General features: G+C 37.9%; 1 protein-coding gene across 1 annotated transcript in view; it reads left to right on the top strand.

Annotated features, from left to right (window-relative positions):
• Positions 1–16,532, top strand: part of WDHD1 (WD repeat and HMG-box DNA binding protein 1) — a 22,768-nt gene that overhangs the window by 3,686 nt on the left and 2,550 nt on the right. Inside the window, exons 4-17 of the mRNA XM_026051547.1 lie at positions 992–1,084; positions 2,046–2,152; positions 3,171–3,306; positions 3,513–3,711; positions 3,912–4,102; positions 4,594–4,778; positions 5,964–6,205; positions 6,684–6,821; positions 7,528–7,684; positions 9,424–9,538; positions 10,918–11,049; positions 11,766–11,986; positions 14,415–14,545; positions 15,564–15,620. Of these exons, the coding sequence (XP_025907332.1) occupies positions 992–1,084; positions 2,046–2,152; positions 3,171–3,306; positions 3,513–3,711; positions 3,912–4,102; positions 4,594–4,778; positions 5,964–6,205; positions 6,684–6,821; positions 7,528–7,684; positions 9,424–9,538; positions 10,918–11,049; positions 11,766–11,986; positions 14,415–14,545; positions 15,564–15,620 (2,104 nt within the window). The remainder of the gene's footprint in view (positions 1–991; positions 1,085–2,045; positions 2,153–3,170; positions 3,307–3,512; positions 3,712–3,911; positions 4,103–4,593; positions 4,779–5,963; positions 6,206–6,683; positions 6,822–7,527; positions 7,685–9,423; positions 9,539–10,917; positions 11,050–11,765; positions 11,987–14,414; positions 14,546–15,563; positions 15,621–16,532) is intronic.

Consider the following 16,532-nt stretch of genomic DNA (forward strand, 5'->3'; position numbering starts at 1 on the left):
GCATTCTATGATTCTAGGAGAGAGCAGATGTTTCAGAAAAGGTTTAAAATGAAGGTATGCCTTGAATTTAAGGACAGGGAATTGAGCAAACTTGGTGATTTGGAAAAATTACTTTGTGGCTTCTGTTCTTGTCTGTGACCTGGGAGAGTGCTTTGGCAAAATCTATTCATCTTCATTGATGTTCCACTAAATTAAATCTAAAGGCAGTTTTTCCAGTGCTACATCCCAAACCGTACCTGAATTACCTGASTTAGCCTTTGTGAGGTTTGTTTGCACACATTCAGTCTTCAAAATGCCTGGCATTAGGCACAGYTTTTCTGTGGAAGAGAGACTATCACCTTTAATACAAACTAGTTCATGTGCGTATTGCATAAGAACAGATATTCTTTTGATATTATTTTTTTTTTAGGCTAGCTGTTCATATTAATATATTTCAAGATATAAGCAGTGTAAATATAAAGCAGAATTTCAAAAGTCTTAAGAAAACAAAAGAATGAATCTTAAGAATTAAGCAAGCAGTAACTTTTATAGTTTCGTGAAAGATAAAATGGTCAACGTAAGGAATCACCTATTCAAATGAGACTTGTAAGGAAAAAACGTAACCTGACCAAGAGATGTGGGGAGGGAGAGAAAAGGAGAACATAAGCCTTATTCTCAGAACATTAGAAACTATTTATGCATGTTTGCTAGCTGTTTCATAAATAAGAACGTCTAACCTTATGTTGCAGCTGTCATTAYCTTTGGTTCTCTGCCAGAAAGAAATGAAGATTAAAATGAAAACAGCCATGCTTCAGTATGTTGCATATGGAAAGCCTTAGAGTCCCTTAATTCCAGATGACTTTCTCAGTTGGTATTGCTAGGACGTTAAGAGATCTGTTAAGTACTGAAACAGAACGAAGGAACTGTTTTATGGAACAGGTTTGCTATTTCTTTGAATGTTTTGATTGAAAAATACCTTCTAAATTGTCTGATTCTTGTTCTCTTTGAACAGTTCTTGGCAGTTCCCGTAGATAAAGCCATCAAGCTATACAGAAGAGAAACCTGGGATAACCAATTTGATCTATTGGATGCTTTTGTCACACAGGTCAGTCCATAAACCAGTTGTTTACTAGATCTTGTGTAACTTAAACCTTACTCTGCTAGAAATACATATTTTGGGATGGTGTTTATGGGTGCGGGGAGGTCTCTTCTTTACCTGTCCCTCGGTCATGACTGCTGAGGTCACTTTTATTTTTCATTTCTGATACAATGCTTTCTCTTGTGAACTGTGGCAGTTTATAAAGGCAAGAGATGCTAGATGAGGGCTGAGCATGTCCTTTACATAACAGTGGTTCTTCATCTTCCTTTACACTAACAGGCCAGTTCTGTAAAGTTTACCAGTGAATCACTGAGTGCAGCTGAACATCTGTTCTCACAATTCCTTCTAAATATGTAGCATATTGGGGAAAACATTTGGAGTATTTTTTCCTTACACAGTGGAGATATCATTTGCCTACTATTTCATTAAATTGAAATTTAGCTATTTTGTAATGCATGAACTGTGTGATCTTCCTGCTGTCAATATGATATACTTGGAAACCTTTAGGGAGAAAGAGGACCACTTCCTTAGTGATATTGTTAGGTATCTGTTTATAGACACTGTTAATGCTTCTCACTGGCTTCACAGCTGGACTATAACTGCGATGCTATCAAGATACAGAGCACTACCTTTGATTTACTTTGTGAATCTGTATTAATTATGTAAAAAAGCAACAATCTTTAGTGATGAGTTTACAAAATGTACTCCATTTCTGTCTGTGCATAGAGAATCAAGTTTTTTTGGACCTCTTGTAACTTTTAGTAACAGAAAAATGGATATTCTAAAGAAATTGTGCTGGTTTTAAAGTGATTCTTCTAGGAGGCTGACTAAAGCTCTAGTACAAGTAACTAGATRTGGTTTGCTGAATATTTTTTTTTATATATATATATTTTTTTCTACAACATACCTATTTTATGTGCTGTCTATGATTTATCATTAATACTCTCTAATTTTTCTTTCTCTGCAGCCCTTCAACGTTGTGGTCTGGTCTCCTTGTGGGCAATACCTGGCAGCTGGAAGTGTGGATGGGAGTATAGTGGTATGGAAGGTAGCGACCCAGGAGTGCATAGAGAGGTATCCAGTGTTTTTTTCCATAAATTCTTAAATATGTGCTTTTTTTTCCCCCCCCCTAAAAATAGAATTTTGTTATATTTACCTAAATAAGTCTTAAATATATTAGAACTTTGCCTCCTGAAAAGTCTTTGCAAGATTTACAAAGCTAGAAAGAATTACCCTATGAATTTTTACGCYGTAAATTTCAGACAGTAAATCTAGAAGTTAGCTCCAACATTCACAGAAATATGATCGTATTCACATGACACATTGCTCTCCTTTCTGTGTGGCCAGAAGGATCCAGAGAAAAGATCAAGAAAAAGACATGAACGTGACCTTTTGTTCAAATTCCATAGTCTAGTTTGGTGTGTGCAAACGGAATGACTGTTATTTTTGAGTTGTCTTTACTTTTACATAAGCGTTTCTAATTGATTAAAGGATAATATTGCTGAAAATATATTTTCCCCAGATTCAAAAAGCAAGATCAGTGGAAGGCTAATGGTTTTCTAAAGTATTGAAAAGTGGATACAAGTTTCATTTATCTTGCTTATTTAAAAGCACCCACTTTCATTAAAGAAAGTAATATTAATAATAAGGGAAGGAGTGATTTACCTATGTGTATATCTTGTGTTTATAATCATGTGATGATTATTACTATAAAACTTATGTTAAGAATTAAAGATCTGGGTACAATTAATTCACAGGAGGGCTGTTTTGTGAGAATAAAGGGGGAAAAGATGGAGGAGTAAGTTATCAATTTGATACAAGAGAAACTGCTGAATGTTCTTTTTATAACTGAACAGTTATGGAATTTGGGGGATTTATTTTCTATATGTAGCAGCAAGCTATTTTATGAATATGATTTTGATTTTAAAGGTTAAATTACCGCTTTCATAGAAAAGGAAGTCACTTTTTTGCTTTTCTAATAGTATCTTTTTTATTTTTTTCAATTTCTGTTTCTAGTGTTGTCATTTTTTTACAGTAACACTTGAGCAGATTCCTGCCCTGAAAGCTTACCAAAACATTMTTTTCTTTTTAGGATGAAACATGAGAAAAAATACACTATTTGTGGACTGGCATGGCACCCAAAATGCGGGCAAATCGCTTATACAGACACTGAAGGAAATCTGGGGTTGCTGGAAAATATTGGTGATGGAAAGAAATCAAATGCTAAGGTGATCAGCACATACATCAAATATTTCATAAATTAGCATGGTTATTTAATTTATCAAATTATGTTGAACATGGTTTTGTGTTTTGAAATTCCCTGTTGTGTGAGGGTTTTTTTGTTGTTGTTGTTTTCAGCTGTTATGTATTGATTCAGTCCTCCAACTCAAAATGTGCAAAAGAAGGTTCTTGATAATTCTTAATTTGGTTTTAGGTCACCAGTGCAGCAACAAAAGACTATGATGATCTCTTTGATGGAGAGGATGATGACTACTTAAATGGAGATACGATTGAACCAGAGTCTTCCCCAAAGGCTGTAGCTAACGAAGATGGTGGTGATGAGGATGATGATCTTGTGTCTGCTTCAGGCCACCCAAGACGGACAATAATTGATGATGATGATAATTCACTAGGTAAGAAAATTATAGAAAATTAATTCATTTCATGCGTCAGTATTTTACTGGGACCATCTCACAGGTGCATCCTCTACTCAAACATATTTGGCTGTATTATTCCAAGCAAATCTTCATTATTTTACAATTTTTCTCTTATTTTCTGCCATGTTAATTCTTGGAAAATAAAAATGCTTGTTGTTGTTTGTTTTAACTTTCAGATATTGGGTTGATAAAAGCTAATTCTAATCTCCTTGAAAAGGAGGATGAAGATGAGGATCAGGCTGCTGGCTTTTCAGATTTACCAGCATCATCTACTCAACGGCCTTTCTATGATGGGCCAATGCCAACCCCCAAGCAGAAGCCCTTCCAGTCTGGCTCTACCCCTGTGCATCTCATGCATCGCTTTATGGTAAATCTCACTGCTGGATAGTTAGGTTAATCTGTTTGGATTCCTCCATTAACACAGTTCTGCTCTTGCTGCATCTTAATCCAATCTTTCTCAAGATTTTAGATTTTTAGTGCTTCAAAGTGGCAAGCTAAACGGTGAAAGATAACTTTCTATTAATAGAAAGGCTGCATAATGGTGTACTGCTCTGTTTAGCTTGCTTTTGAAATAGAAATAAATACCTGGCTTTAAGACTGAAGCAAGCTATACAGTTTATACCCATGCTGTTGAATTGTAACTAAAATCTATTTGCAAATCCTTTTTAATTAGAATTTGGGGTTATTTTTGTGCTTTTAAGACTTTAGTTGTCTCTCTCTAGATGCAGGTTCTTCTGATTCATTTTCTAAGGCCAATGATGCTTAAGCAATGTGTGCAAAACAATGAATTTCTGCCTGATTCGACTGTTCATAATAGGTTGTTTGGGGCATTTAATATCCTTGCCTCCTTTTTTAAAGGTATGGAATTCTGTTGGTATCATACGCTGTTACAACGATGAGCAAGACAATGCTATAGATATAGAATTTCATGATACCTCCATACATCATGCGACACACCTGCCAAATTCTCTGAATCACACCATGGCTGACCTTTCCACTGAAGCTATTCTGTTAGCCTGTGAGAGTACAGAGGAACTGGCCAGGTAAGGCATGGTTGTCTTCTGTAGAAGCCACAGTATGAAACTGCACTTAGCATGTTCCTGATATTTCTACTTTTAGTGTTTTTTGAGGTTTTGGGCTTTTTGATCTTTATTTTTATTTATTGGACTGCTTTTGGGGGGATTTTTCACATTAACCTGACTCTAGACTTCAGGAATATTGGAAAAATGTATTTATGTATTTTTACTTCCAGAAGACTCTTAACTTCAGTATTTATTTTTACTATAAACACACACACACACACACACACACACACACACACACACACGAATTCCTTGCATTATTACATTTTTAACTCAAAGGAAACTGTAAACATGAGTAGTTTTACAGTCTACTCAAGTCAAAATCATCATGGCTCTATTCTTTTTCATGTTGTTCTGGAGATATTTTTGGAGATACTCAGACAATTCCTGAATAAACATTGAATAACATAAGTTTCTGAAAACTGGTATGAAGTTTTTAACAGCTGGGTCACTTGGACCCTTTTATGAAAGAACAGGAACAACAATGTTTTACTGCTAGCTTTTGTGGACTTGAAGAAAGATATTTCTTCAATATATACCAATATATATCAATACTTATTTTTGTATGTAAAGCATTATGTTTAGCTGAAAAAGACTTCATTTCTAAATTTTTTTTTGTATCTGTTGATTATCTGATTCTAAAACTTCTTTTTAATTAAGATGAACATGCAGGTAAACGATCAACAGCTATGTGTGGTTTGGTTCCAGATAATCCTCAATTATAAAGCTTGCAGAGCTGAGTTTTTGACTTTTGCTTGCTTTCTTCTCCTGAAACATAGTCTAATGTGATAAACTTGTAAAGAGGACTGATACTCAGGGGTACTGATCACCTTCAGTTCTTATTAATGTTAATTAAGCTGGACACTTACCTATTTTCATCTAAAAATCTCCCCGCAGGCCTCTCAACTGTGTCTGCTTCGTGATTTGGAGGCTCTGGGTCTACAGTGCTGCAGGCCCTGCTGGCTCATCAGCTCTTTAATAATAAGAGTAACAGCCTTGCAGGAACTGCTGGTGATCCGTAGGATACTGTAGTTCTGTTGTATGACAGTCACAGCTTCTAGATCTCTGCTACAAACATAATATATTGGTGCATATATGTACTTTATATAGAGGTGCTCATGTATTTTTCTTCTGTCTCTTGTTTAGCAAGCTCCACTGCATTCATTTTAGCTCCTGGGATGCAAACAAGGAGTGGACAGTGGATATGCCAGAGGGAGAAGACATTGAGGCAATTTGTCTTGGTCTTGGCTGGGCTGCTTGTGCCACTAGTGCCCTGCTAGTCCGTGTCTTCACCGTTGGAGGGGTTCAGAAAGAGATCTTTAGTCTACCAGGTCCCGTGGTATCTCTGGCAGGACATGGAGAGCAACTGATGGTTATTTATCACAGAGGTAGCTTGCTCCTTTCTGTCTGTTTTCAGCTGTATTTTCAATCCTCCTCTGTTAGTAGCTTCAAATACAGCTAAGCTGATACCTAATAAACAGAAGGATTTTGTTTGTTTGTTTCTTTTCCTCCCTTCCTGATGATGCTTTTACTGTATCAGTCTGAAAGTCTTTGGAATCTGACAGCAAAACCTGTATTTCATATTTGAGTGCTTAGATTAACCTATGCAGAAGCAGAGTTTTGCAACTGTGAAATAAATTAAACTTAGGTTTCCAGAATGTCAAAATACATATTACAAAGGAATTTTGAAAGTAGTTATTATATGTACTTTATGTATCCAAAGTGACAAATAGGTCCTTGTTTAATAATATTATTCATAGATAGCAATGCATTAGAACTAGTTTTTTGGTTTAAAGTTTACTTATATTGGGCTGAGATACAAGATAAATCTTTTGTTCTCAACACAATAATTGAACATCTTCCTAGGTACTGGGTTTGATGGGGATCAATGTCTTGGAGTGCAGCTGCTGGAACTAGGAAAAAAGAAAAAACACGTTTTGCATGGAGAGCCTCTTTCTATTACAAGGAAATCCTATTTGACATGGATTGGATTCTCAGCAGAAGGTATGATGTCTGCTCGCATGATGTTGAGGAATCTTGACAATATTGGGGGGATTCTGGAGGACAGTTTGGATAAGTCTCRTCTCTTGGTGGGTAAAGGGGATCCTGGGACTTGGATTAAAATAAAAATAAGGTTTTTAATACTAAAGAAAATTCTGTTTTTTTCCACTCTTAAATATATTTATTAAAGTATTTAATATTTTTTTCAATATGAAAAGAGTACACTGGGATGTTATCAGGACTCTTCCCAATTGGTTGGCCTGCTTAGCTCAAAGAAATAAATTGCATTAATGTGCTATAATAGATATACTCAATGTAGCTATGTCAGCAAAAGCCTGTTAGGAGTAATTAGTAGCTTGCGAAGAGGTTTTGTGATGGCTAGAACAAGTCATTGTAAAATAACTAAWTTYTTAAAAAAAAAAAAAAAAAGCCCCATGGTAAGAATTCTGAGTTCTAAGTAAAATGCTTCCAGGCTTTAAAGTTTGCACTTGAATCCCTTGGCAAGCAGCAGTGTTGGCTGTCAGAAGGTGGCGCAGCTTTCTAAGGAAACGAGCGTCCCCAGCTGAGTTGTGCAGTTTGGTGTTAGGGCATTACCTTAGAGCAAGGCTAAGTGTTATTTCCTAGTGGCATAAAGCAGGTCAAACTTACCACACTTTAGTTATGGGTGGAACTGCCCGTCAGAATAGTTGTTTTCATTTTTAACCCACAGGTACCCCCTGTTACGTGGATTCAGAGGGGATCGTGCGGATGTTGAACCGAGGATTTGGGAATACCTGGATTCCAGTGTGCAACATGAGAGAGCATTGCAAAGGGAAGTCTGATCATTACTGGGTAGTTGGCATCCACGAAAATCCCCAGCAGCTCAGGTCAGACATTTCATGGAGGAAATGCTTTGTCTTATGTTTAATTTATGGAACACTGCAGAAATAGAGACTGAAAACTGTTACTAAAACAACTGCTTGTTTTAGTTCTATGCACAATAAATGATTTAGTCCATAACTGTAATTCTGCATTTGCTTCTCTTAAGTGAATTGGTTTCAAGTGAACTCACTGTAGTTTTATAGTGTGTGTAACTTATTGAGATTAGGTTTTTGCCTTGGCTGGCTGACCTGCACACTCTAAGATCACCCATCTCTGCTGCAGACACATTTTGTAAAGGTGAACTTTGCTACAGAAAGCTAGCAAAGCTTATTGTTGCTGTTAGGATTCTACTTTTGCTATTAATGTATTTACTTTTTAAATTTTATTTCTTCGCTATGTTTTCCCTTTCTGCCCTTTTAAGAAGAATCTGCTCCTATAAGTGATATTATTGGGCATGCATGAGTCAGAACTAGTTGTTATTGTATCAGTATTTAAAATGGCCGTGAGGACCAAATATATGTTCAAATAAATATTTAGCTGAGAGGGAGCCCTTTAATGTATACTATAGTGATGTTATGGAAAAAAAACATCTTAGACCTTTACTTCCTAAACATGACTTGTAGTTCTCTTTATTCAATCTTTTCCTAGCAGGTTACACATTTTATTGAAATACATCTTTTATTTTGCTACTTATGCACATTTATAGAGATTGGTGAGAGACAGACTGCATTTTATTTAARTGCGTGTGATGCTCTTCATAATCCTCAGTGTTTTTTGTAGTAGGAGGAATAATGTCTATCACTGGTAAATGTCAATTCGCTGTCTGTTTCTTCCTCCAGATTATTAAGTAACGTTGGCCTCGAGGCAATTGATTAAAAATGTGCAGGACACATCAGCCTGGTGGGCTGATCAGCTGCGAGTCAGTCATCACGAGTGTTTTTTACTTCTCCAAGGAAGGCTGCTGCTCTCTGAATTGCAAAGAACATCTTATTCAAAGCCACTAGCATATTAAAGATAAGAAAAGGGAAGGGCTTTTGTAGAAATACCATATGCTCTAATCAACACAGATAGCCAGAACACTAATGCTTCCTGTTCTTTTTATTTAGTGCTTAAACTCCAGCTTAAAGCTCTAAGCAGACGTTTTTGTCAATGCAGCAGTGCTGCTGCTGGGAAGACTGTTCTTCCTCCATTGATGTTTTGCTCAAGTGCTACCAGGCTCTACTGGTTTGAATGTAACGGAGCAGTAAAGCTGCTATTTTAGTATATGCTTATTTATGACACCTTTTGTCTTTCCTAGCGTGCTGAAGCTCAGCACTGTTCTTACAAAGTCCAAAAACCCCCTCAGAGTAAAGATGTGTCTGTTTTTTCTTTTTCCCGAGGCTTTTGTTTTTCAGAAGTTTGGGATTTTAATAAATTGCATTACCACATTGTAATTAGGTTGAAGTCGGATATTATGTGAGTTAGGATTCTGTGCCTGTCGTGTCATATTTACAGATTTTGGTGTGAACAAGTTCAGCGTGTGCTTTGCTGTTTTTAAAATCTCCTATTGGTTGCACTGTAAAAATAACCCTCTACAATGTAATCTTACACATTGCTCTATTTAAATCACTATTTTGATTACTACTTTTTAAAGAACAAATCCTCTTAAAGTATGTTGCCTCTTAGGAGCTGTGATTTAGATGTGGAACAACTGGTGACTCTGAGCTGATGAGGACTGTGTGTTGTTTTTGTTGCCCTTGTGCAGGTGTATTCCTTGCAAAGGAGCTCGCTTCCCACCTACGCTCCCACGTCCTGCTGTAGCMATATTGTCTTTTAAACTTCCTTACTGTCAAGTTGCAACAGAAAAAGGGCAGATGGAGGTATGGAATGCTRCTGAGTCTACAGTTGGTGGTCTTAGATACCCTATAGTACAGATTATAYAAGGTTCCTGTAGGGATTTGATCTCTGTTATGAAGGGAACAATATAAACTGATTAAGACACCTGGCTAACGAGGTTATTTGGGTTCAGYGGTTTGTATATATTTCTTTGGTTTGGTTCACAGTTCTTTCAAGAAGAACGCAAAATAAAGATGGCGATATGGACTGAAGTAACAGTGAATGTAATTAATGGAATTAATTTACTGGCCTTTGGACCAGTGAAGTCTCTTTAAAGTAGCAATTGATCTTGTTGGATGCACCAAAATTTAGAATCCCACTTGAGACTCGTATTTTAGGAATAATAATTTCTGGAAGATGTTCTTGAAATCCTTATTCTCCAATGCACACAATCATTCTGAAAATGAAGGCCTTCAGCTTCACTTATCCTCTTAAGGCAGAGGCTGGCTGAAGTATTATGTATATGTAGAGTAAATCTAGGAAAATATCTGTATATATTTTTACTGCTTTAAGTATCTTGTGGGATTCGGTCTTAACCTTGGAGACAGTTTAATGCCACTTGAAATTCTTTCTCCTAGATATAAATGCAGGGAAAGATAGAGATAAATATAGAGAAAATAAGTATGTGAGGGTGTTTTGTTTGTTTGTTTTAATTTGGTTTCATTCCGTTCAAGTGAGCTCTGTTTGTTTCAGGSTATATCTTTTTTTTCGCTTTGTCCTTGCTAAGTAATAGAAGGGAAACCTGAGGAAATGTTTATTTAGCTTGATATGTACTTTTGTGCAGACCCTGCTCATAAAGAAACAGATGGTGTCTAATAGATCTAATGAGAACATACTGGTTTTGAGTAAGTTGATGTTTATTTTGTGCAGACCTAGCCTGGGCTAATGCCACACTAGTATTTCCCTAAACCATCTCAGTTATATTTATATTTTCTGTTTCTGTCTCGTAAGTGATGGTCACTACTGCTCACAGATACCAAAACATGCTAGAATAGATGCAGTTTGCTCTGGGACAGCAGTAATAAGATCAAATAATCAAGTTATTGTAGAATTGTCTGTTGTGCTGGTAGTAAAATGGTGAGCATATAAATCTGAAGTCCTGCTGAAAACACAGGATATGGAATAAAGGGAATTTGACACACACAGAGACTGTTTGGCCCAGTTTGTGTATGGATGTTGTTAATGTGATGCATTTTTCTTCAGTAGGCACTGGCTTTAAGGACAATTGCTTCCTGCTCAGTCTTGTTAAAAAACAAAAAGAATAAATAGTTTAAAAAATTCTTGGTAATTTGTTAGTCATTGAGCTGTGGATTCTTTTTTTTCCCCCCCTCTGACCTCCGGCATGGTTATCTCCCTTGTTCAGGAACAATACTGGCGTTCTGTTGTATTTCAAAACCATATGGATTACTTATCAAAAAATGGCTATGAATTCAATGAAATGGCTAAAAATCAGTCAGCAAAAGAACAACAAGAACTCCTAATGAAACTCTTTGCCGTAAGTACAAATKAATAATAATGAGAAGAGTCCCCTAGACTTTATTTTGTGGAGGTGGCATTTGATTCAAGGTCTAATGTGATTTCTCTTATTAGCAGCTAGTACATCAACTGCAGGGAGAGGTGACTGCAGCTCATGTTGTTAGTGCTCCTCAGTATGGAGGGTGGGAAGAGGAAAGCTTCCTAACTGAAGGGATGCCTTTTTTGTCAGGGTTGGTAATCTCTTTTGGTCATTTACTCCATCAAGATTATAATATTCTGCTCCAGGAGTCTTGGTGAGCTTTGGGCGAAAGTGTAAGTTTGCAGGATTAGCAAATTGTGTTCATAGGGCACTTGCTGGAGGCAAGACCCTGATCACCAGAGCACGCTTCAGTCTATACTGCATTATTTAAACTAGCTTAGGGAATTACTGTGAGACTGATGAGCCTTGTACCTACTAGACTTTCTTGTGGAGGCCTTAATTATTGCTGAAAAGAACTGGATATCAACACATGTTCCATCTTGAAGGTCTGTTAGACTCTTCTTATTATTTAAACTGGGCAAGTGGTCTGTTCTTGGGTACAAAAATACTCTGTAAATAGATGTCTAGAGCTGTGTTGTCTGTGCAAGGGGGRATTTTTTCCCCCTTTCTAGTCACGGATTGTGCTGTTCCGGGTTATTCTAAGAAATGTAACTGTGAAGTGTGTGACTTCTGAAGCTTATTTTTTCTTCTTTCAGCTTTCTTGTAAACTGGAGCGTGAATTTCGTTGTATGGAGCTTGCTGACCTCATGACACACAACGTTGTGAATTTAGCTATCAAGTATGCCTCTCGCTCCCGGAGACTGAACCTGGCCCAGCGCCTTAGCGAAGTGGCCGTGGAGAAAGCAAGTGAATTRGCGACAGCAGTGGAGGAGGAAGAGGAGGAGGAAGAGGATTTCCGAAGTCATTTGAACGCCCGGTAAGGTCAGGTCCTGTGATGTTAAAAACTTGGGAATTTTTTTTACAGATCCATTAACATTTTGCTCCAGTTGATGCATTTTTGCTGTTCTGAAAAAWGACTTGCAGTAAATTTTGTTGCAAAGGAGCAGTTTGTGTGGCTCTGTTTGTAAATGGTGTGTATCTATATAGAATAGTGTGCCTTTGTGCATATCTTGTTGAGAATCTGTAAGTGGTTAGCACCAAGGTCCCGATACAAACTGGAATATCCACCTTCCTTGCTTGCAGTAGGTCTGTGTCCAGCAGCTTCAGGGGCAGAGAGGACTTGGTACCAAGYTGCTCTGCTTTTCTCCAGCTTACTTGATTCCAGCCTATTTTCTCTCTCCCCTTGGTCTTATTACCTCATATCATCCCATAATTATTGTAAAACCCATTACCTGTTCTCCATCCCTTCCCTCTTTTAATATCCTATCTCAGTGTATCTCGTTTAGACATATTCCTGGTCTTCCAGTTCTCTAGAACTCCAGAACTATAMTAGTTCTCTGTGCATCCTGCAGAGAAGGACCTGAGTGTCACAGGTTGACCATGAGGCAGCAGTGTGCCCTCGTGGCCAAGAAGGTCGCTGGGATCCTGGGGTGAGTCAAGAAGAAAGTCTCCAGTGGGTGGAGAGAAGGGATCGTCCCCCTCTACGCAGCCCTGGTGAGGCCACATCTGGAGACTGTGTCCAGAGGGATGTGGAGCTGCTGGAGAGAGTCCAGCGCAGGGCTACGAGGATGATTGGGACCTGGAACATCTGCCCTGTGAGGAAAGGTTGAGAGAGSTGGGCCYGTTCAGCCTGGAGAAGAGGAGAAGAAGGCTGAGGGGGGACCTGCTCAGTGTCTATAGATACCTCAAGGGAGGCAGTGAGGAGGAKGGGGATGCCTCTTTTCAGTGGTGACCGCTGATAGGAATAGATGAAACAGCCACAAACTGAAGSACCAAACGTTCCACTCACGGGAACTTAAGGAAAAAATTCTTGGCAGTGAGGATGACAGAGCACTGGAACAGGCTGCCCAGAGAGGCTGGGGAGTCTCCTTCTCTGGAGATCTTCCCATCCCACCTGGATGCAGCCTGTTCCCCGTGCTCTGGGTGACTCTGCGTGTGCAGGGGGTTGGACTAGATSATCTCCAAATATTCCTTCCAACCTTAAGGATTCTATGTTTCTGTGATCCTTAATCCCGTATCTCTGCCATCTAACTGTCTTCTCCTCCCTACATCTGCTTGGTCTGTTTTGACCATAAAGCAAGAGGAGGCCRAAGGTGGTTAGCTGGTTTTCACAGAGGAGCTGTGCTCTTGCTTGGCCTCTGGATATCACTCCTGTAAAGAGAATAGTTGCAAACAACTGGTCTGATGATCTGTGAGGAAAAAAGTGTCATAATGTTATATCAGAGATGTTGTTTTCCTGTAGCAATTTTGTGTACAAGGTTTGAAATCTACTTAAAAAAGAGGAAGTAATAAGTTCAGGGGCTTATCTGCCTCTGTTGCTTTATTCTTTGTGAAATGACCCATTAAAACTCCTTTCTAAATGGTCTACCCTGTTATTTGGCTCGTAACTGGACACTGTAATCCCACACCTGTGACAAGCTACTCTCCAAGTGCATCACAAGCACTGTGCTGTTCTTATAGCCAGATTAGTCTAATACTGACATTCTGGTAGAAAGAAATGAAGCCTTTGTTTGCATATATGTACTTGAGTAATAATCAAAGATTAGGAGGAAAAAAAACAAGAAATGTATGTACTGTTATTGGGAAATAAGGAAAATAGTGATGACACTTAAACTTGTCKCCTAAACTTCAACCTGAAAATATGYATMTGAATTACCACTTGTGCATTTAATTGCATGTACAGATATAACTTGGTTTTATTCATAGTGTTGGAAATAGGAGTGTTTAAATAGAAATTTATTGAAGATGCTTGCGTATATCTCCTCAATGAAGTCTTCTGACTGTGATGGCAATGCTGTTCACACTGAAAGGACTAACAAAAACATGCTATTTCTGTTGGAGCCTTTGCACTGGTGTGCAGAAATGTTTAAAGCCAATGACTGTACTTGTAGGTGGGTATAAATTTAAAGGAATTTCACAGCCATGTGTGGTCTTCCTTAAAATTATACGAGTATCACTTCATGGCTGCACTTGGTGTGCAGTTTTAGGATGAACTAAGTGCTTAATGAATCTAATCTCTTTCGGTAGTCATCGCTATTCCATCAGCAATGTAATGCCAATAAATGCCAAATGTTACTGTTCTTAGTCTTGTTCTTAGTACTATTCTTAGTCTTCAAATGTTAGTATTCCTAGATGAGAAAAGTAAGCTAGACTTCTGTTGTTCCAGTTAAGGAAGCATCCCGTTTCCCTTTGAATGGGCTGAAGTTCAAAGCATGGCTGCCTCCTGATAAATTCCTTCCGTTTAGTTACAGCACTTCTGCCACAGAGTGGAGTCGCCTGCCTGGCAGAAATGTTCGGCAGGACCAAGAAATGGARGAGGATGAGGAAGCTGATGCACATGAGGAAGCAGAAGAAACACCAGAGGCACATAAAGAGAGTAAGAAGAAAAAATATATATGTTCTTTCCATAGGCTGCAGATTATCTAGATCTGTCTTTCACAGACTTAAATGCTTGAGATTTGCCAGTAATTTGGGTAACTTTGCAGTCTATGCAAACAAGGTTGTATTTTTTTTTTTTTTAGTTTAGTTTTACAAAAAAATGAAGAAACATAAAAATTAAGTAAAACTAAGGCACACCACTCATCAGGGGCCTATAAATTAAGCACGGGGAGTTTGTTTTAGAAGCCATTCCTGCAGATAGAAAATGATTCAGTTTGCTTCATGGAGTTTTGAGTCTGGCTTCAGAGACTAGTATTTTTGCTGCTTAGATAGAACATGTCTGGTAGTTTGTGACCTGACTTGTTCACGTGCTTTTTCGCATCCGCATTTCCATGAGGATGCTTAAGCATTCCTTGCCTGCTCCTAAAATCGTTTGCTTCCTATCTTTATGTTTGTTTATATGGACTGAGAAATATTCATGTTTGTACTTTAAGTGGTGGTTGGGCAGAGAAAAGCAAAATGAGTTCAGTTGTTATTCTTGACAAAYTGGGCTTGTGATGGAGGCTGCTTTTAATCTCCAAATGAAAAAAGTAAAGGTAGGTAACTTTATGTATAAAACAAAAATATTGGTTTATATATTGCTATATTTATTCTTACATTGCCTTACTTACMTTTCGTAGAGTTTGCATCTTTCATAGTTAGATGTCTCCTGTTGTTAGACATTTATTTAAGTCTTGCTACTCGCTTTCATATATAACTCTTTTATATATGTTTATCCATTTAAAAATYGGATTTGGTAAATTAGCATACAACTCTTAAAGCATAAATCCAGGTAAAGATAACAGACAATTTTATAAAATTGTGTATACAATTGGCAAAGGAAAAATCGCACTTGAAGATGTGGATTGGTTTGCTATGATTTGCTTGTGTGTTTGGGTTCTTTATCTTGCTTTTAGCAAGTTAATGCTATTACATTTTATTGCACTTAAATATGTACTTCTTTCTTTGTTCTGAAGGGCCAAATCCTTTCTCCAAAGGCGTTGCCTCAAGAGAGGCGATTACTCCTAAGTCTGGTGAGTAAATCTCCATTTATTCCAGGGGAAGAAGTGGGGGGGGAAGGAAAATAAATCCTTTATCGTGCCTCAAAATCCTCATGATAGCTGCTCCTGTTTATAACTTTTATTGCCTCTAAAACTTAGCACATAATAGTGCTGTCAAGAGGTATCTTCTAATCATTATTCTCCTAGTTTTGCTCTTTTTAAAGAGCTGCCCTTCTTGATGTCTTCATTGCCCAGTGGTGCTCCTCAAGACTGCTCTCGGTGCCTTAGTTCAGCCGAATGCTAGTCAGTGCTGGTCAGTTATTTTCCTGGCTCTGTGGAGACCTTCTCTGGGACACAGGAAAAGTGAGCAATGATCAGCTGTTGTATTGTTAATGACAGGCACATGTGCTAGTTGCACCTCCAATCAGTAGTTGGCAACACTGCTGTAGAGCTGTGGGTTTGATTTGATTTAGCAGGTAGGGGCAGAGAGTTACCTCTTGTTCCTCCTTTTTTTCTTCTTTTTTTCTTTTTTTCCGTCGTCTCCTCATCCCTCCAGTTGGAGTAATAGAAATGTGAAAGAATTTGGGAGTAAAAGTAACGAATCTTCTTGGAGATTTGTGRTTTATGTTGCTATCCCCCCCCCCCCGCAAGAAAATTGTCAAATGATTGAGCAAATATACAGTAACTTTAGTGCCTTTCACCTCATGCAGCCACTCCCAAAACTAGGGAGAAACGCTTTTATGCGGAGAAGCTGATGTCTCTGATAGAGCTTAAAATGGCCAGTGGGTCAGAGACAAGCGAAGAGGTGACTTAGTCACACACAATGAGTATATAAGCCTTGGGTTATGGAATTTTTGAAATTGAGGCTAAGATTATTTCATTTACTCATGCAAAACATGCACACTGCTTCTTACTTTTTTTCATATATATATATATGTATATATA

This window comes from Nothoprocta perdicaria, unplaced genomic scaffold (genome assembly GCF_003342845.1).
Source record: "Nothoprocta perdicaria isolate Ctin4 unplaced genomic scaffold, notPer1 scaffold_76, whole genome shotgun sequence".
Taxonomy (NCBI): Eukaryota; Metazoa; Chordata; class Aves; order Tinamiformes; family Tinamidae; genus Nothoprocta; species Nothoprocta perdicaria.